We start from the raw sequence: 19851 nt of genomic DNA on the forward strand, positions 1-19851 counted from the left end.
TGAGTCGCCTCAAGTGAATGGAGTGGTAGATTGAGCCACGCTGGTGTGAACAGCGTGAGCCCCAACTCAGCTCATCTCCATGCCATCTTCGTCGTCGGCTTCGCTGTCAAGTAGCTGCGTGTGGTTGCTGCTCACACTCTCCTTTCGGCTGACAACAGAGCAGCCGTCGCCGAATCGAGAACCTCCCAGCCCGCCGACGTATTCCAGTTCGTCACCGCCCACCACGCGGCCCTCCATGTCGATTTCCTGAGAGAGCTCAACTAGCGCTGACCGTGGCAGACGAAGGAAACCTTGGGTTCGCACGATGCGACCCCAGTGTGTGAGACAGAACTGTGCCGCCCGCTTGCGAAGCCATTCCTCACTCGCGAGTCCAGCACAGTGCCAGATGACGCAGGCATGGTCAACGTCGAGTTCCTTGGAGAGTCGGTTCACGCACAAAAGTCTGAGGTGCGGAATTCCGTAGATGTTTGACATCACAAGAAGCCCAGCCACATCAGATAAATCAGTGGTTGCACCGCTCTCGTTGACAGACGTTCCGTGTATGCTGTCCGTATATAGGTAGTAGAGAAATGCCTTGACCACCGAGTATGGCTCGGGGATGTGCATCTTCTTCGTGTGGAATTCGGCCATCTGGGAGTTGTATAACCGAGCGAAGTGCGGCCAACGAGCTTGGAGGATGAGTTTGTGTACGTGAATTGGTTGGGATGTAGGAGCGTCAGGCGCCAACCAGTTTTGGCCTGCAGATGCATCGGTGACTCGAGTCATCATGTCGTCGTCTTCATAGTCGCCCTCCAAGGCTGTGACTATGAAGTCAGTGCCACTGCCGCTCTCGGGAGGATGGTCAAAGAGTTTTGCCAAGTCGGCTCCGAGACCTTTTGAAGGCTGGTCGACTACTCGCGTCGTTGGCCTAGACTCTATGCGTGGCTCAGAAGAAAGGTTGTTTCCTAAGAAGCCGTATCGACGAAGATCAATCTCCATTATGTCGCTTCAAGAAGATGATTAAAAAATTGCGCGCTCGATAATTGATCAGTATTACTCACCTCAAATATTCTTCAAACCCATTGGGCCCCAAATCCGACGCGGCAGGGTCAGTAGGGCATCCAAGCAGCCATGCCTTGGTTCCGTCCTCATTCATGGTACAGTAGTGCCATCGGTAGCCTGACTTGAAAATTTCGCGGCCCTCGGCCAGCTTCTGCCATCGCAACGTTCCCAAGTCCAACGCCGACAGAGAACATTCTTTGGAAGTGATAGTTGCGGCCGGCGTAACAAAATCAAGCAGCGTGCCCGAAGAATACACATGAAAGTGAATGCCAGACCCTTGTGAGGGTATATTGGGTCCAGAGACGAACTTCAAGGACGAGATGGTTCCCGGAGCCATCGGCGAAAAGGTCTTGAGCTGGAAAGATGGCGGGTTGACTTGCTGAGTCCGAGAGTTGGCGGCATAACCTGAGGAACCAACAGCGGGTGGTGGATGGGCCATAGAGTAAGGTTGTCGTGGCGAACCAACAGCCCGGCTTGTGCCAGCTTGGCGATCGTAAATCCCAACATGGGGCGCCGAATCAAAAGCCGGACTGCCTTTGAGGTCGAGCCACCAGAGATCACCAATTTTGTCCATATCCTCGGACAGTCCGCCAAAGACCCATACTCTGTCTCCGTAGATGTAGGCCGAGTGGTCGAATCGACCTACAAAGCGCCAGGAGCGGGACCAAGTGAAGGTCTTGAGATCAAGATAGCAGATATCGTCCAGAACGTAGTTGTCGTGGCCAGTGATACCTCCAACTATGAACAGCTTATCCTCGTGGAGGACTGCTGCATGTCTTGCACGGCCTTTTGGCACGGGTCCCGTCACTGAAGGCTGTGTCCAATGCGCGGATTTTAAATCAAAAATGATCAAGTCCGAGAGGTAGGTTCGGTGTTCGTTCTCACCGCCAAAGACCAGAAGCTTGTCACCTTGGTAAAGAGTAGCAGTATGGCCTGGTTTTTGTCAGATCAGATCGTGGCAAGGGGAAATGGCTACGCTCCATCCTCGAGACAACGTACCCATCCTTACGCCGGGAATATCGCCGTAGTTGTCAACCAAGCTCCACTGGTGGCTGACCAAGTCCAATTTGAGGACATGGTTGTAGACTTCGTCGGTGTACTGGTCGAAGCCTCCGAAAGCATAAATGTGATTGTTGCCGCAGTACGTGACCGAGGCGTTGACAAGGCAGGCCGGCCGCTGCCCCAGAGTCCTTGTGACCCTTGGGCGATAGCCATCAAGAGTACCTCTATTCTTGATAGGAGAATTAGGCATGATGTACGTGTTGTTGCTTGACGCTGCTGAGCCAGGCGTTTGATCCATCGGAGATGGTGTAGGTTGTGTGGGCGTATTCGAGGCTTGGATCGGTGTCGATATGACCTGAGGTGTCGGTCCACCGAAGAGAGATTGGGCTAGGGCCCCGGAAGTCGCTGGTGATGGCTGAGGCTGGGCCATAATGGGCAGCAAGGCAAGGCGGATGCTAACAAATCATCTCAAGCGTATCCGCGATCACGAAAGTTGTGCTGTCTCCGGCACGTAATCGGTCGGATGGCGAGGGGAACCAGGCGTAGCGGCGATGGCGGCGATGGCGGCGATGGCAGCGCTCGTCTACCGAATGCTGGTTCGACAGAGGGACGGCAGGCGACAGTGAGATAGGATGGGATGTCGTCGCACACCAGGGAGGTGCAGACCCTGGGTGTTCCTGCATTGACAACCAAGGCCTCTTAATTAGGGAATCACGGACCACCCTCCTGTCTCCAGCCTGCGTTCTGTCGTGGCAACTGCAGACGGGCTGTGTGCAGGGGAGGCGGCGCTTCATTCATTGGCTTGTCTCGTTCATGGCTGCAGCCGACTCGCCAGCCACGTGACCCATCGCTTCTCCTGAAGCTGAAGGACGGAACACTGACGGTGCAACGTCAGAAGGCCCCACTTCAAGTTGGCAACGCTGGCCCGAGCGTCGTTGCCCGGCCGCGATGATGGTGGGGCGGCAAGTAAATAAAAGATGATGAGAGCTCCTGTCCAACTTCGGGATTCCTTCTCTGCATATCAAACCTCTTCGCTTCCGCTCTCCCTCCTCTACCACTCTGAATCCCCCCTCCTACGCTTTCGAGCTGGGTTAAACCTATCAATCAAAGCCTTTTCACAAGAACAATCAAGTCCGCTAGATCTCATTGCTGTCATCAGCCATTTGGTCGCTCCTCCGACTTAGAGCCCTTCTAGTGACGGCACTACTTTACTTCGAATATCGAGCAGTACAACCGACAGAATACTAACAAAACACACAAAATATCCAGGAACCTTTCGATAGAGTCTCTTGGAGCTCTCAACACCTCTTCCTTCGGTGCGCCAAGCTGCACCCGTTGGAGAATCATAACCCCTTCTATCCCGATACCCCACATACATTACTCAAAATGGCCACTGCATCAGTATCCACCCCCATCAAGTCCCACAAGGGTCTCTTCTCCTCCCGCACCGCCGGCGGTCGGATGCCTTTGACCCCTTCTCCGCGTCAGCATTCCACAACCTCAGTGTCAGTGAACCTGAACTCTTCTCCCTTCACTCCGGAGAAGCAGTCTGGCAGCGACGCCTATCGAGCATCCAGCAAGTCAACCTACGGTGGCAACCTCACCGCGCACTTGGCTAGATCAACCACAACCAAGTCATCTCACCGCGACTCCCCCAAGTCAAACATTGCCAGAGGCGTTTCCACTCCTCGCAGGGCCCTCGAGCTTGGCGTGTCCGATTTCACCTTGACCAGCTCGGGAACCTCCAAGACACCTTCCAGCTCCAAGTCCAAGAAGAGCTCCCACAGACAAAAGACTAGCAAGACGACTGTCAACTATGGCGGTGACCGATTCATTCCCAACCGCAGCGCCAGCTCTGCCATTTGCAACGCCGGCAGCAGCAAGCTAGACCGACCCGATAAGCGCTCAAAGGCCAGCCTCAGTGAAGCGTCAAACGTCCTCTCATCCGCAACGGAGGACGCCATTGCTGCTCTCGAAGGTCTCAACATCGACGACGAGGAGCCCTCCACATACTCTCGTCCTTCTCCCAACACCGTTGCTTACCAGGATTCGCTGGCAAGCGCTTGTGGAGTAAGCCTCAACACCCGCATCCTGCAGTTCAAACCCGCGCCTCCCGAATCTTCCAAGCCCATCGACCTCCGCCAGCAGTACAACCGCCCCCTGAAGCCTGCGAGCGCCACGTCAGCCCAATTCCGCCGTCGCGTTGCTACAGCCCCTGAGCGTGTCCTCGATGCTCCTGGTCTGATTGACGATTATTACCTCAACCTTCTCGACTGGAGCTCTGGGAATCAGGTTGCTATCGGCCTCGAACGCAACGTCTACGTCTGGTCCGCCGATGAGGGAAGTGTCAGCTGCCTCCTCGAGACGAGCCCCGACACGTACGTCAGCAGTGTTAAGTGGTCTGGTGACGGTGCGTATGTCGGTGTTGGTCTTGGCACCGGTGAGGTCCAGATTTGGGATGTAGCTGAGGCCCAGAAGGTCCGCAGTATGTTTGGCCACGACACCCGGGTCGGTGTCATGGGCTGGAACAAGCACCTCCTCTCTACTGGTGCTCGTAGCGGACTGGTTTTCAACCACGATGTCCGCGTTGCGGAGCACAAAGTGGCAGAGCTGGTCTCCCACACTTCTGAAGTCTGTGGTTTGGAGTGGCGGTCTGATGGCGCACAGTTGGCTACCGGAGGCAACGACAACCTCGTCTCTATCTGGGACGCCCGCTCGCTCTCTGTCCCCAAGTTCACCAAGACCAACCACAAGGCTGCTGTTAAGGCCATTGCGTGGTGCCCCTGGAACATGAACCTTCTGGCCACGGGTGGTGGCTCTTATGATCGCCACATCCACTTCTGGAACTCCACCTCTGGCGCTCGCGTCAACAGCATCGACACTGGCTCACAGGTCACCAGCCTCCGATGGAGCCCTCACTACCGTGAGATCGTCAGCTCCAGCGGCTTCCCCGACAATTCTCTGAGCATCTGGAGCTACCCTACGCTGGTTCGCAACGTCGAGATTCCCGCGCACGAGAGTAGAGTCTTGCACAGCTGCCTCAGCCCTGACGGTCAGATGCTTGCTACCGCAGGTGAGTCTTGAACATGTCAATTCTGGTAATGATAATTACTGACCCATGCTCCACAGCTGCCGATGAGAGTCTGAAGTTCTGGAAGGTCTTCGAGAAGAAGGCTGGGGCCAGTGCCGGTGTCGGCAGCGGCACATCGTCAGCCAAGGCCGACATGGTCAAGCAGATGACCATCCGGTAAACGGCTCATCATCGACCAAGCCTGGCGAATGTCGGTCAAACGACGTCAACAAATGTAGGTATATCTCCTCTGGCATTTGTCGGTCATGGGTTCCTGTCGGTTAGGGTCATCTTCAGCAAGGAGTTTGGTTTTGTTTCATCCGACTCTACGTGGCATGAAAGGGCTTCTCCACGGGGAATGAAATTGCTTGGTCATGAGTAACGACAGACGGTATCATTCATTGCTGTTCCGCATGGGACAGATCTATAATGCTTTTTTCTTTCAAGGAATGCGCCGTCAGGGCCATGCTTAGGTATCTTAGAAGACGACAGCAGTTCAGTGACCAGTGCCACTGTTATTATGAAGAGAGATCGGGTTTCAAATTGTTCGCACACCAAGTAGCGTTGTGCCTGGGTTCTGTGTGCTGTTGATTAAACGGACAGAATAAACAGTTGTCTCTTGCCTAAACTTATTCATCTTGCAGCGCATTGCTTCGCATCTGTAATAACCAGTCACGCGGTCGAACAAAAAAATTGGCACACTGAGGCAGCTATTCACTTTTTTCCTCCAACTTAATTAATCTTTCTTCCATCTAATTATGAATCTTTAAAATGCTTTTATTTTGAGAGTATTTCTAATAGATTTGAATAATTTACTTTTTGTTTTGTTACTCTACGTTGATGGTTGCTTATGTATGTGCCACTTTTTCTGACAACCGCATGCCAGTGTAGTTGCGAACTGAGGTTCTACTTCACCCCGCATTCCGGATTCAACCTAGGTCACTTACCCAATTCACATTGGCTTACTATCGGGCTATCTACCTTAATCAGTGCCAGCGGGGAGTGTGGATCCTTCAGCGATCACGGCTGCTCCTGAGTTCAGCCTTCCCACTGTGCGGCTGCCGCCCAAGCTTACTAATAGGCGAGCGCCGGCTTCGAGCCTCAAAACCAATCCCGCCGAACCAAGTCAACCTTGACCCATACATATCACCAAGCGAAAAACAGGGCCTAGCCAGACATCCTGTCTACATCTGAACTTCACGATACCAACGATCGAGGTCTGTTCAGCAATTGATTCCTTACCCGCAAATACCGAATTTATACACGCGCATGCCATTTTGGGCAGCGAGAAGTAGCGGAGTAAGCAGACGATTGCCCATCGACGACCAAACAGCAACCTTGCGAAGCGAATTTCCCCATTACGTATTCGCGACCCTTTCAACGGCTGCTGGACCTTACGGTACTCGAATACAGTTAGGAAGGAGGTATCAGGTTGGAGCAGGTGCGACCACGGAAGTCAAAACACATCGGTCTCGTCGGTACCGAGGCTTGACACGGCTTTGCTTCTTCGACAATTACGCTGTTGACAACCACCAACGAACGGCACCATGTCGAACAACGCAGTTGGCGCGGTCTATTCACAAATCATCGATGAGGTGATTAACTCCTCGCGAGTCGATTTCGAGGAAGGTGGTGTTGATGAGAGCGTCCTGGAAGAATTGAAGAAGGGCTGGCAGGAGAAGCTGACTCAACTCGAGGTGGCTGGCTTCCCATGGGATCCCGCCAAGGAAGCTCCAGCTCCCGCTGCACAACCTCCGACGACGGCCCCTCCACCGCCTGCGGCTCCATACTCCCAGGCCCAGCTCAGCCCCCAGCTTCCGGTGCCCGGTCTCCCGATACCTGGCGGAGCCCCGGCGCAACAGGCCAGTAATATGGCTGTCAAGGAGGAGCCTTACATCAAGCCGGAGCCTGGCATGCAGAACGTGCCGATGCCCCCAGCTCAACAAGATAGTGCTGGGCTCGCAGCTTACAGAGCCGCTCAACACGTGCGCGGTCAATTCGGCGAGAAAGGCGCCGCCTCCATGAATGCCATTCAAGCTTCAGCGACGAACAGGCCCGCCAGCCAACCGCCTTTGCCCCAGATGCCCGGTCAGCCTCAGCAGCAGCAGCAGCAACAGTACCGACCTGGAGTTCCTCAGCAGGGCCAGCAACAGCAGCGCCCCCCTAGCAACGGTCAGCCAGGTGTGAATCCTTCGCAGACCGATGGTGCTGGTGACGACTTCGACTTTGAAGGCGTTCTGCTCCAACGCAATGCTGATGGGTCTCAACGCGAGCTTGGACGTGTCGATATTGACCGCATGATTCATGCGCGGATTGCTGCCAACGCCAAGAGCATGGAGGGCGGCGGCTTGATGCTGCCTCTGAAGGAGGCTACGAGGCATACGTCGGCTGCCACCGCGCGCTCCAAGGGCAAGGAGCATGGAATTGCTTCTTACGATGGTTACGATGATGACGAAGTTGACGAAGACGCGATCAATTCAGATCTTGACGACCCTGATGAAGATAAGGATGACGATGAAGTCGACGATGAGGGTCTCGGGCATATTATGCTTTGCATGTACGACAAGGTCCAGCGCGTCAAGAACAAGTGGAAGTGCGTCCTCAAAGATGGCGTTCTTACTGTCAACGGCAAGGAGTATGTCTTCCACAAGGCCACTGGCGAATACGAGTGGTAAGAAACAACACGCGTTTTTGCATGATCGACGCTTTCGAAGCGTACGAGGAGGGAAGTGCTTTCGATTCTAGGCGTATCGGCCTCGACTTCATTGCCTATGGAATTTCGATTTTGTAGACTAGCAAAGGGCAGAGGCTAGAGACCGGCCACTCGCCCAAAAATTCAGCATCATTCAACTTGATTTATTTTTCTTCTGGAATGGGAGCCGGACCCCATTATCGATGCAATGCCTCGAAGCCGTTTGCAACGCAACGGAATTGGATTTCCTAAATTGGTCTCCGTTTACCGCTATCGCCAAGAGCCAGAACCTGAGAACCTTACTCACAAAAGGGCAATGTATCCCGAAGCACATGCATCTCAAAATCACGGAGAGACATGCCCTGGGAAACGATTTGAGAGGCTTGCCATGCTCACAGAGACTATGGGAAGGGATGAGAATGTGGATGGTTCCAACCACAAAGGGGTAATATGCGGGGGAGAGGAAAGGAAAGAAGACTCACCCCAGTCAAAGCCGACAGGGCAGACGGGTCAGAGCGAAGTGGTTACTTTGCATCTGGACCTTGATTGGGATTGCGGCCCTTTTCTTTCATTGCACGACAAACAGAACCATCAAAAATGAATTCAAACCAAAAAAGAAGCTGTGTACAACAGCAAATCATAGAGTTCTTTTTGACTCACTAGAATAGAACCTGCTACCACAATATTCTCCTCCCCCTCCCCCCAACCTATCGGCCCGCTACTCGGCTTTTCTGTCGAAGTGAGATGTTCCATGTCAGTCTTGGCTCCGTATACCGCTTTGTGAAACGGACCTTGCCGTCCTGTCTTGGCTTGACGATGTACTCTCATACATGATTCAAAGCCCCTTACACCTCCGATATGGGTGCTGTGCAGCATGCTAGATCTCGGCGGTGTGTTGGCCTCTGGAATCAATGAGTCGGCGGGACTCGCCTTTTATCATCTTTGCTCGCCTTGATGTCTCTGTTTCAAACTCTAACTTGCCCTTGGGGGGTTTCTTCCCTCCCACCTACGTCGCCACCCCTCCCCCTACCGGCATCTGTTCCCGTTCCCTATCTGTCTCGTTGCGGTGATGTTTGATTAGATGCCATAGAAGACAAGACAAGAGGAGAGATTACCAGTGAGTGACATGTATGAATGGCGCTGAAAAGACCCAAATCAGCCATGTGGGTGATGTCGATATGGCGCTCGACCCGTTTTGTTGATGAGAAGGAAGCATTCCTCGTGGCGAAAGAAGAAATTATGACACACGGTCTGTAACCAGATATCTTTCACTCGCGGAAGGGAGTGCTTCTAGCTGGACACATGTTCCTCGTTCCCCACCCTACTCTTAAAGAGAAACTGACTTTTGAACAGAGAGTCCAGAGGAGAGAAACAAAGAGGAATGAGGTAGCTAGCTCCTTCTCCCTGCTCACACTTCAATGGAGATAGCCAGGAAGTAAGATGGCCACAGCTCCGTCCCCTCCCCCTCCCATTTGCCCCCTTTTCTCTATTCCAATGCGACTATCTTTCCTCTCCACGGCACTGTGAGATGGCCTCGAGTCCTAGGTTCGCCCTGGATAATCATCCAAGTATGTTCCAAGTCGGGCTTCGCCATCCATCGTACACATGGCCAAGTATCACATCATTTTGCATTCTAACAGGAAGTTCCTCGTAAAGCTAGCCCATTGCTGGACAACCCCCGAGCAAGAGCAGAGAAACAAGGGGTGGCTAGCCTTGGATTTCTACTCTGAACTTACCTCTCGAGTTTCACACCAGCAACAATTGGTCCTATAACACAAACAGGCTGAGAGCCGGAGCTCATTGGTCCTTAGGCAAGGTCCAAAGATGAGCAGACACGCCGAACGGTTGTATTAGGTAAATAGGCAACGAGAGTCACTGACGTGATACTGAAATTTCTCTCGTCTGTAAGAATAGCCTTTGCTTTAAATGGCAGTTGAAAATATAGCCCAGAAAGTAGTCGTTCACGTAGCTATCATAGATGACATCCTAAATTAAAAATTGAAAATAAATTTTTTTTAGAAAACTTCGAGGACAGGTCGCTATGATTGAAACCCACTACTTTGATTGATGATATTGATCAGATGCTTCCAAAGCCACGATGTTGTCGACTGGAACTTTTCTCTCGAAGTAGAATCCCAGTAAATATGTTTGAACATGCGCGCATCTATTATCATGTTAAAAAAAATCGCAAATTTGACAATGCGCATACCCCCACCATCGCGCTGTCCGATCGTTCCTCACCTATTCCTCCAGGACCGCATCATGCATACACCAACATTGAGAAAGCCTGAGAGCCCAACTCAAGTTTCGAGGAGAGAAACCCCTCCACTCTCCGTGGAGAAGCAAACTAAAAGGTTGGTCCGTCCCACGATCCCTCCACTACGTTGGCAGAGGCCAGCGGCTCATGCTGCGAGCCACAAGCTACAAAAGCCACCCTTGATCGGCGGACCCTGAAGACATCTGCCGCCGCGCTTCCGACAGCACACGATCGGAAAAAAATCCACGGTCCATCCGCCTCTCGATGTTCGCCCTCGGGAAGATGACCTATAGCCTCTCTGGCTGGCGTCACTCGGCTCGGCTATCCAAGGAGTTGAGCATAGGCCCACGGGGCAGCCAGATTGCCACGGGCAGACAATCACCCTCATCAGCTGGAAACCATCGGGAAACCCGCGGAGGCTAAATCAACTCGAGGACGGAACCGAGGGGGGAAGGGAAGAGGATTACGGCCGGGCCCTGCTTTCCTTTCAAAGAGAAAGGCCTCGTCCTTCACCGTACGGAGTACGACCTCATAATGTACGTTGCACCATAAGAGGATAGGAGTATCCGTAGGCAAACCGCGTCTTCCTCGGCCTCATTCCGACTTGGTGGATACCGACCAAGTACCGACGTTGCATCCTGCATTACAGATACAGGTAAGGGGAAAAATATCGAATGCTAAGCCCGTATCCGTAGAGCTGCGCAATGTCTCCATCGGCCATCCGCATCCGTACACGTAGAAAGCTGCAAAGACCGTGTACCTATAACCCTTCAATCGTCAACGAACGGCTCCTCGGGTGTGAGCACCGAGCAATCACCGGGGAGCCCATCGTGGCCCGCCCCCCCCCCCCTTGAAAGCGAGCTCCTCTCCAGAACTGGTCCACGGGTCAAGGGATCAGCAGCAAGTATAATCTGATGGGATCATCAGTAAGCAGCCCTTCAAAGGCACCCACCTGCATGTAACCCTCAGCTCAGCCGCGTGCTTATTCAAGCGCCTTGCTGAGGATGATGCTCTTCACTGATGCCCCCCCCCCCGGCAACATACCTGCAGCGGGTATTAGTGCAGAACCCCCCACGACGTGATCTTGTCCAGTGGGGTTCCATTTAGATTGCATAGCCGTTAAGGTGCCGCTTCCTCATCGGAAATCCCTTGGAGGAGTACAGACAATGTAATGGTCCATGGAGCCACCGATCGTCTTCATCTCATCGCAGAGGCCCACTGGCAATGTTCACATCTAGCCTCTTAGGCCCCTCCGTGTTCGATTGCTCAATCAGAAGTGTGCAGCATGCATCGACCGATTGTGTAGGTACTAGGTACGAATATGCCACTATTTGTGAGCGCACCTCGCACCCAAGCCTCAGACACATGTACAGACGCCGTGGTACGGCCCGTTGAGGGTCCTCGATGTGCGTGCAGCACAGCAAGACCAGCCAAGGTATCCGTACGACAGGCCAAGGTTTCACACTTGACGAACGGGCGACACGCCTGGGTTGTTTGTGATGAGCCTGCTTCTTCGCGGCTGATGATGAAAGATGTGGGAACCTAGTGGTACCGAGGGCGCTTAAAAAACTCCTTCGGATTGTTGTTGCTCGTCCTCGTTCAATCGATTCGGGAATAGCCACAGCAATTTCAAGACGTCCATTGGACTGGTACCACCGCGGTTGGCGGTTGGTCAACTTTTCTCTCGATCGACTCCGTACAACCATCAGCAGAGGAGAGGGTTGAGGCAGTTTTGGCTATCACACCAGGCATTGAGTCTCAACCCTGTCACTCACGACGACTCACTTTGTTTGGACGTGAGTCAATGATTGGTATGACTGAGTTGGGTAGCTCATTGCAAAATAGAGTAAAGAGATTCGTCGTCAAGGTCGATGTCGACAGTAAGGTAGTTTCGCAATCGCGGTCCGACATATTTCCTACCACCATGCTGACATGGCCATATTTGCTAAGTAAGCTGTGATGAGATGACTTGGAAAAGGATGATGTCACCCGATGTGAAGTCAACAAAAGAGCAAATAAAAGGTAACGGCTTGTGCTGTCCGCTGCTGGCCACGTTCTGGCAGTCCTCGCAAGCGTTGATCTCAGCCAAATGATGTAGGACAGCAAGCAGGTCTTTCAAGTTGAGGTAGTTGTGATAGTTCTGACTCGTTGGCAAACGAAGACACGTCAACCAGCCAACTGGGAATCGGCTCTCGTCCTAATTGCTTTCGGAAAACTACCGTAGAGCATGGAGGACAGGGCGTGCTGGCGCAGAACTTGAACCCGAGAGCTTGGAACCGCTATTGCAGGATGGGGTCTGGGATTCCATTCCCTGTCGGTCAGCTTCGCTCGGGGATTTTGCTGTTCGTTGCTTCTCATATCGGCCCTGGCTTGCTACAAAGGGAAAGAATCGGCCTGGCGTAAGCGGCTTTGGGCGTGAGTGAAGCCAGGCACACCGACTACAGCCCACGGTCGTGTCGCAATAGATTGCCGCTTGACTGTGCCGCGTTTCTGTTGACAGGGCTGCCAGGTTGCCAGGTCACCTCTCTTCCGTCTGCGTGACCATCAAGCCGCAGATTACAGATCGTATTCGGGGTCAATTGGTTGTTGGTAAGTGACGGGTTATTCACCGCATTGAGTGTCGACCAGGCAAGGATCTAGGATGCACGATGTGAGGCGATTAGCTCAGCCTGGTTTTCCAACAGGAATTTGATGTTGCGCTTTTGCGCAGAACGTTGGCGGTGCAGCAGATCGCCCGTTTTCTTTAGGCATTGTGATCGGCGGGCAAGATTGAACGGCGGCATCCAGCCATAGCCGCCGTGCGAGTCCTGACCGCTGCTGTGATAACATGGGATCAAGTGAGAAGAGGCCAACTTGATGTAACGTCGCTGTACCTGTCCGGGAGGCTCCGGTGAAGCACAACCTGGCTTTCATTCTCGTCTCTCTCCAACATGCGCAGCGTCAGTCGCCACCTAAATCATGGGCGCCACATGCGTGCTAAGATCTGGCTACCTTGGAACACAACTATTGCTAGTGTAGAGGTAGGTTGTTCCGAAGCTCAAGCCGAGCAGATTGTGTATGTCGTCTGGGCAGGTCAGTTTCTCCCGGTGCATCAACTGCCGAACCCCGACCTAGAAAGTTCTTCAGGGTTGGACCATGTCGGTGCTTTGCATGGTTCAAGTCACAACGCAGTCGGAGTTGCCATTCGGAAGGGATAGACTCAGGCGCGTTGGGTAAGGATTCTAAGGAATGCATTAGTCCCCAAGGCCCAGTACCTACCTTCGTGTGGGGCAAGAGGGGTTGAGTACAAACAGGTACGAATAACCGACCCTTAGGTCTGGATGGGAGTAAAAGATTGCCAATTAGCAACCCCTGGTTGCCTAGTTACAACGACCCGGCAGTGACTGGGGTGCCCGCCGAGTTCCCTTGGACGCTCGACTGCTGCGCGTCAACACCGCGCCAGGCAGGCTTGTCAGACGATGCAACCAGCAGGCCTGTCAGACGATGCAACCAACGTGTATCACTAGACATTACAGCCAGTGTGGACATGTGGTCGCTCCGTGTCCAATTGTTGGAATCCTTCCATGGCGAATGGTACTCTGTTGAACTGTCAGAAGGATTCGCCCCGTTTGCTTGATGTGCAAGCCATTTGTTCTTACAAGAATGGCGGCCATCTCATGATGCCACGAAGAACCACTGGCCTTGCTTAGAAAGCCGGACGATATACAGCTTCTGAAGCGAAATCTGTCGCCCTGATGTCGAACACGGGCAAGCTCTGGCTTCTGGCTGACGATTACGATGTCAATAGTATCCTGTCCGTAACTGAACGTACTACCTTAGGTCAGTTCAAGTGCGGGGAAGACCCGGATGACTCGAGCTCGACCTCCGTGAATTTTGACCATCATGTCTAGACGCTCAGTCCTCCAGGCGACCAAAAGTTGGTTGGTGCAAAAGTTCCTCTATACCACCGATCATGTTCGATTAAGGTTTGGCGCCGTCAATGCCACCGGATGTGTACTGCCTCGACACTAGTCGATACCTCAGTCAACAGGCGGAGGTGCCTCTTTAGTCATTCCATTGCTCTGGTACCGGCTGTGCCTCGTCACTTTTCAATTGCGCGACCGTCATGGTTCCTCTGTGTGTGTGTGTGCAAAGGCACCCTGTTCCGGTTCAGGGCAAGTATTCGTCAACCCAGCAAATTGGGACACGGCAAGATAGGAGATGCTGGAATCCTCGAAGCGTGTCTTCCACGGAGGTTCGGCTTCGCACACAGTCCCACTCATCTCCCATCTTCTTCGCCCAGGCTGTGACTCAGATGACAGGCTTCCGCAGTCGTGGCTGACGCCGGGGTGAGTGGCGGCCAAACGCAGAACCAGAGTGTCGGGTCCTTAGTCCCAGGGGTCAAGGGTCGAGGAGCGTCATCACCGCTGCCAGCTCATTTAACCCCGACATCAGCCTCAGACATCACTACGGGACCCGGGATGTTTTGGTATGCAGCCCCGAACAGAAGCGGGAAAGTCGTGGAACCGAGGCAGCAACGGCCAATCACCCGGCAGGGACCGAGACACAGCCCATCCATCGTCTCGGTCCAACATGATCATGCTGGAAAGAATCGCGAGCCCAATTTCAACTGCTGAGGACCTGGGCAGGCGCACCACTGATATCATCACTGTACATGCGAGGGCGGCTCGAAAGCCTCCACGCCTTTCGGGGCTGGGGACCTTGCGGAACAAAGATTGCAGGGAAACTAGATTCAAAGGCGAACAGACAAAGGTGGCCAGGGTAGCTGCTCGACCGCCCCCATCTCCTGGGAATAACACCGCTGGTGCCGATCGGTCCCAGGCTGTTGGAACTTGCAACCATGGCTGCATGGCTTCGGGTGATTCGTACCCGTTGGGCATGGGATCTCATCAACCAGGGGTCGCGGCGGCCGCTGAAAACGTGTATTGTGATTCGTGGACCATTGCTATTCGCACTCGACTCCATCCGATCAGCCAAGTAAGACCAAGGTCCCTGCCAAGGTCCATGCCAATGGTTCCTGTGATCACGTTTCAAGGAGGTTGATGACATGCGCTGGAAATGGGTCGAGACCCGATTGCCGCTGTAGGCGAGTGTTGATGGCTGCATGGTACAGTGCGCCCAGGCTCTTGGGACTGCACCTTGGAAGCGTTGAGCACAAGAGGTTCCCTCCCGAGTCCCAGCAGCCTGTCTCAAAGGTCCAAGGACTTGCAACAGCTGCGGTGTATCCGTATCTGTAACGTATAGAACAGGATTTGTGCCACGCGAGTAGCAAATGCCCGTGGAGGAGCAACATACTGCCGTCAGCACCTTTGGTTTGCACCTTTGGTGGAAGATTTTGTTGGTCTGGTGGTGCCGTCATGTTCCTTGAGAGCCTCGGCCGTATACTTACTTCTAATTTGGGCCTCTGTTATCACTAGATCCCGTATGCATTTGTGCAAGAAACGTCTGAGGTTTCCCGTGGTACGCACGACGGAACTCATCGTTGCATAGTGAAACAAAAACGATTGCTGGCGATTCCTGTCTCGTGAGGGCGGTTGGAGAGGAATGCACATAAGGTCCAGTCTTTTGGTTTCCAGATGCTAAATGCCTATGGAATACACGTATGGCAGACTGGGACACAAGCGGACATCATGCCCTGGTTAGTACTGGTCAGAAATATCGTGCTCAATTGGCTGTAATTAATGGACCGCCTCCTTATATCGCTTTGCTGCAGGGCCAAGCTGGTCATTCGAATGCGTGCTCAGAGAGATCTTCATTGGGTGATTAGCAATATTTGCTGGCGATGAGAGTGCCTATGGCAAGTCAGGCCTGGCAGCCCATTCCAGCTGTCCCCAACAGGCCGGCTCTCGATCAACATTTGACTCTAAACATCTGTCTTCGAGCTGGATGAAGGAATAGTTTTGCGGTTGGTCGGGAGCTACCCGGAGCGGCAAGACGAGCGGCATGACCAGCTTCCATATCGTGTTGCGGATAGGGCGGATTGACTCCTTGCAGGATTCGTCTGCGTTCCAAAAAAGTTGCGCTGCTAGTTTGGTGGAGGGAAGGGGGTGGGAGTTCCGAGAAGCTGGGTGCTCCGACATCATCCCTGTACGTACAGAAGAAGGTCGTCTTACCACAGCCGGACAGCGAGGTACTGAAAATTTGTATGGGCTTGGAAGGCATTGCACGAAGTACCGCGACCAGGACGACGTTACCACGCTAGCGGCGCTAAACCTAGCCAGGGCGCCGTGGAGTTAGTGACGATGGGGACCAACGGGGCTGGCCAGTGAGTGCGGAATGGAGGTGTCTTCCTTCAAGAGAGGGGCCTGGATTCCAGGCGGAAGCACGTATCGTGTGGGATGAAATGATCACAATTCCCCACCAGCAACGTTGGCGATGGACCTTGGTGTGCCTACCATAGTATGGTTGGAGACATCATGTTGGAGGGGAACTTTACCCGGCTTGTTCGTGTTCGCAGGTACCTCGCTGCTTCTTGCGCTAAGCCATCCGAAGACGCGGTCCATTTCTTGATCGTTGCCTTCTATCTCTACCCAGGTGGCTTTTGCTAAGGGAAATGTTCCCGCGGCCTCCGCTAGGAATCAAGCACATGGGCTTTTGGAAACATCCAGAAAGCGGTGGCGGGGTCGAGATGGGATCGGGTGGATTGTTTGGTCACTTATTGACTCGGTACCGTGGTCTGCAAATTGACAGCGTGTGATCTGGTTGTTTCCTGGTCGCAACGTCGTATTTTGGGCTCGATTTGGGCAGGCCACCTAGACGTGGTCGCACCACCCTTCCCTCAAGTAATAGGAGTACAGTCTGCGATGAGAGCATGGAGACGATCGCCCAAGACAAACGCCAACGACTAACGAGGTGCCGCCGTGTGGTACCGCTGTAATGGAGATGCCCTTGACTGAGCATTTTCGGACGCGCTCCGTCTCGTGTCGAAAGACTCGAGGAGAGGCATGCAGTGAGCATTTCTTAAACCTTAAGACAGAGCGAACCGGTGCAACCTAGCCTTGTGCTCTGGATCAGTTGGTAATCTAGCTGTTTAGTGCGCGGGTAGTCGGCGTGGAGCCTCCTGCGGTTGGGAGAGGGTGTTGGCCATGCGGAGTGCGAGATGGAGGCAGTGGGACGCAGCTAGTTGACTAAATGATGAATATTCTAGACGCATCCTCCCCTGGGAGATGTCGTTGATAGGGGTTACCCTGGCTAACTTAGGGTAAGGCGCCTCAGAGAAAGAAATGCTGGTTACATCAGGTAACTACCTTAAGGTAGGCAAGGGAGGGAGCGTACAGAGTGCCTTAGGTACCTATCCAAACGTTATTGACTAAACAGCCGCCCACCGAAGCCAATCAACCAAGCAGATGCTAATGGTGTTGGAGACGCAGAGCGGTTTACTGGAAAGAACGATGGAGAGTCATTGTCAACAAGCACAGAGACGGGAGGATGCAGGAACGGGGCAAAAAAAAAGGGGCAAGCAGTGTTCCTGACTGCTCTGAGCAGTGCTGGCGCTTTCCTTGCTGGTTGGCTCCAGTCTGAGGTTGGAAGTGACTGCCATTTTTTTTCCAATTCAAAATGGCAAGAGGCAGGGAACCCAATACCTTGAATGACTAAGGAGCGAAAACGCAGTGGATCAGTAAAGATGCGGACAAGGTGACGAGATGACAGAAGGAAGACCCGTCCCATTTCCCGGCGTTTATTCGTACTTGCCAAGTTGCTTGACACGCTTGACAGACCTTGAGGTACTTGCAAGCTACAGGGACAGTGTTGTGCCCAGCGCCGGCCCTTTTAGCTTCACACAGGATACGCTTGCTTTCTTACTGTACATCCATTTCATAGCACCCATGCCGGGCGACAGTCAACTCGTGAACACAATCCATCTTGTTTCACCGAATCAGAATCGAGCGGAGGAACGCGCGATGAAAACGGGGGCGCGGGAAGAGACACAAGGGGCCGGGGGATAGGAAGGGGCTCCTCTCCGCTCAAGATGGCTTGCAGGGTATATGTCCAAAAAATGCGGCCGGGGTGAAGCGGGAACAGGGCTTTTTCCAGGGCTCCCAGCCTTTTTTAACACTGTGGAACCCCGGCCAGGAAAACCTGGGCTTTTCTATTTGCAAGGGATGACCAAGACACACTGGACGGGCACTAAAAACAACCGTCTACACGCGCCGGATCCACGTCTAAACTTGCTGCTGGCAGCTGCTGCGTCAAGGTGGCTTGTCATCGAGGACTACTACCCGCCTCCGCCTGCCCTTGGAAGTCTGTTGGACGCCACCGGGAAGAGCAGAGCGGCATGGTGGGACCACTCGACGTTTCCGAGATGCTCGTAGGGGAACCGCTGGCGTTGCTCGACTATCAGGCTGGCCTGCATCGTGAGCCTGGTACAAGGGGGTTATAGCAGGAAACAGAAACCGACATGGTCGCACTCGGTGGGACCACTCTGTATCGACCCTCGATATCTGCGAGGTACGGATACAGAGGTGCGAGTAGCCGGACGTGACCTTCGGTTGAAAAAGGCCTGACCAGCCTGGAACGAAGGAGAAGTAGAGACACGTACTATCTACTCCGAACTGTGTAGGTCTTCGACACATGGTGTCTGGACTCTGATATTGATAATCAGGTTGTCAGGTCGCACACGATGCTTGCCTCTATGACCCTGTCCATGAACTCCAGCTCCACCTAGTACTACGGAGAACATGGATACTCCGTAAAGGTGAAGGAACATGAAGGTGGGAATCTGAAATGGGCGGGCGGATACTAACCCCCTGACTCTCTCCACCAAACCTGCCCTACTGGTAGACGTACAGTAGCGCCGCAGTCCAGGTAGTAAAACACAAAGAGGGAGGCTGGACGGGCCCAACAGACACCTGGACGAAGCATCGGGCTGGGGATGGGTACAGCTGGGCTCACTTGGCCTCAGGCTGAATCGGTCGAGAGGTCGAGGGAGGTCGTTGAGAAAAAAGCTCTTCGTCGTGAGAACATCAAGCCCACATCTTGGAGGCCAAGAAGAATCAATGGGAAAAGGGTTAAAATGGATAGAGTTGGAACAGTGCTGGGTCATGCGGACTGGCCACCACCACCACCTCTCTCATACATCCATATGGAGTGGCGCGGTGTGGTGTTGAAGACGCCTCCTTCAGTGGCGCTGAATGCCGCACACTAGAGCCATTCTGGTAAGGCAGATGGAATACAGACCTTGCCGATTGGGTCCAAGTTGAATCTGTCCATCCATGTACACATATCCTGAACATGTACTTTGAGATATGTACCCTCTCTTTGTGGCAATGTAGACTACCTAGGGTTGCGAAAGCTAAGTATAGGTAGGTAGGTAGGTAGGGCAGGAAACTTGAGGGGCATGGCATGGGACGGAAAGAAAGATTGGCGACGGTAACGTGGGATGGGGAGAGGAGCAAGACCGGGAGCGAGAGCGGCAGAAAGACAGAAGAAACAGTCGACGGACGACGGATGACGGACGACGCGGGGAACAGAAAGGCAATGAAACACTTTTGTTCAGAGGTCCCTGAACTTGAACATTGCAACAAAACCCCAAGAGCTGTTGACAACCTCGGATTAATTGATCATGTCAGCACTGTTGACATGTCACAAAGAGACTGATTATTGGCCCAAGTTTTTGCTTGAACCATCTCACCTCATGGTAGGGAAGAAAAATAAGGAGGAATGAGAGATATAAGGTAACCTCAACGCACAGGCTAAGGTAAGATGACCCAGGAGACGGGTTCCAGTTTCCTTTGCACCTTCCATCGTCGTGTGCAACCTACCTCAGGTACCTTACACGGCACGCCTACC

The 19851-nt window shown here is 53.3% G+C and overlaps 3 protein-coding genes across 3 annotated transcripts; 2 read left to right on the plus strand and 1 right to left on the minus strand.

The window, feature by feature from the left end:
* Positions 1-66: 66 nt before the first annotated feature.
* On the minus strand, positions 67-2473 carry CORC01_07221 (kelch domain-containing protein; the record flags this gene model as incomplete). Its single annotated transcript, XM_022618859.1, has 3 exons — positions 67-985; positions 1041-1974; positions 2041-2473. The coding sequence occupies 3 exons, from the start codon at positions 2471-2473 to the stop codon at positions 67-69; spliced, it is 2286 nt and encodes a 761-aa protein (XP_022474593.1).
* Positions 2474-3429: 956 nt separating this feature from the next.
* Positions 3430-5294, plus strand: CORC01_07222 (WD repeat domain-containing protein; the record flags this gene model as incomplete). Its single annotated transcript, XM_022618860.1, has 2 exons — positions 3430-5116; positions 5173-5294. 2 exons carry the CDS (start codon positions 3430-3432, stop codon positions 5292-5294), a joined length of 1809 nt encoding a protein of 602 aa, XP_022474594.1.
* A 1366-nt stretch (positions 5295-6660) lies between these two features.
* CORC01_07223 (transcription factor IIA) lies at positions 6661-7788 on the plus strand (the record flags this gene model as incomplete). The annotated part of the gene is made up of 1 exon (XM_022618861.1): positions 6661-7788. The coding sequence occupies one exon, from the start codon at positions 6661-6663 to the stop codon at positions 7786-7788; it is 1128 nt and encodes a 375-aa protein (XP_022474595.1).
* Between the last annotated feature and the right edge of the window lie 12063 nt (positions 7789-19851).

This window comes from Colletotrichum orchidophilum (genome assembly GCF_001831195.1).
Source record: "Colletotrichum orchidophilum strain IMI 309357 chromosome Unknown Scaffold_57.1, whole genome shotgun sequence".
Lineage (NCBI taxonomy): Eukaryota > Fungi > Ascomycota > Sordariomycetes > Glomerellales > Glomerellaceae > Colletotrichum > Colletotrichum orchidophilum.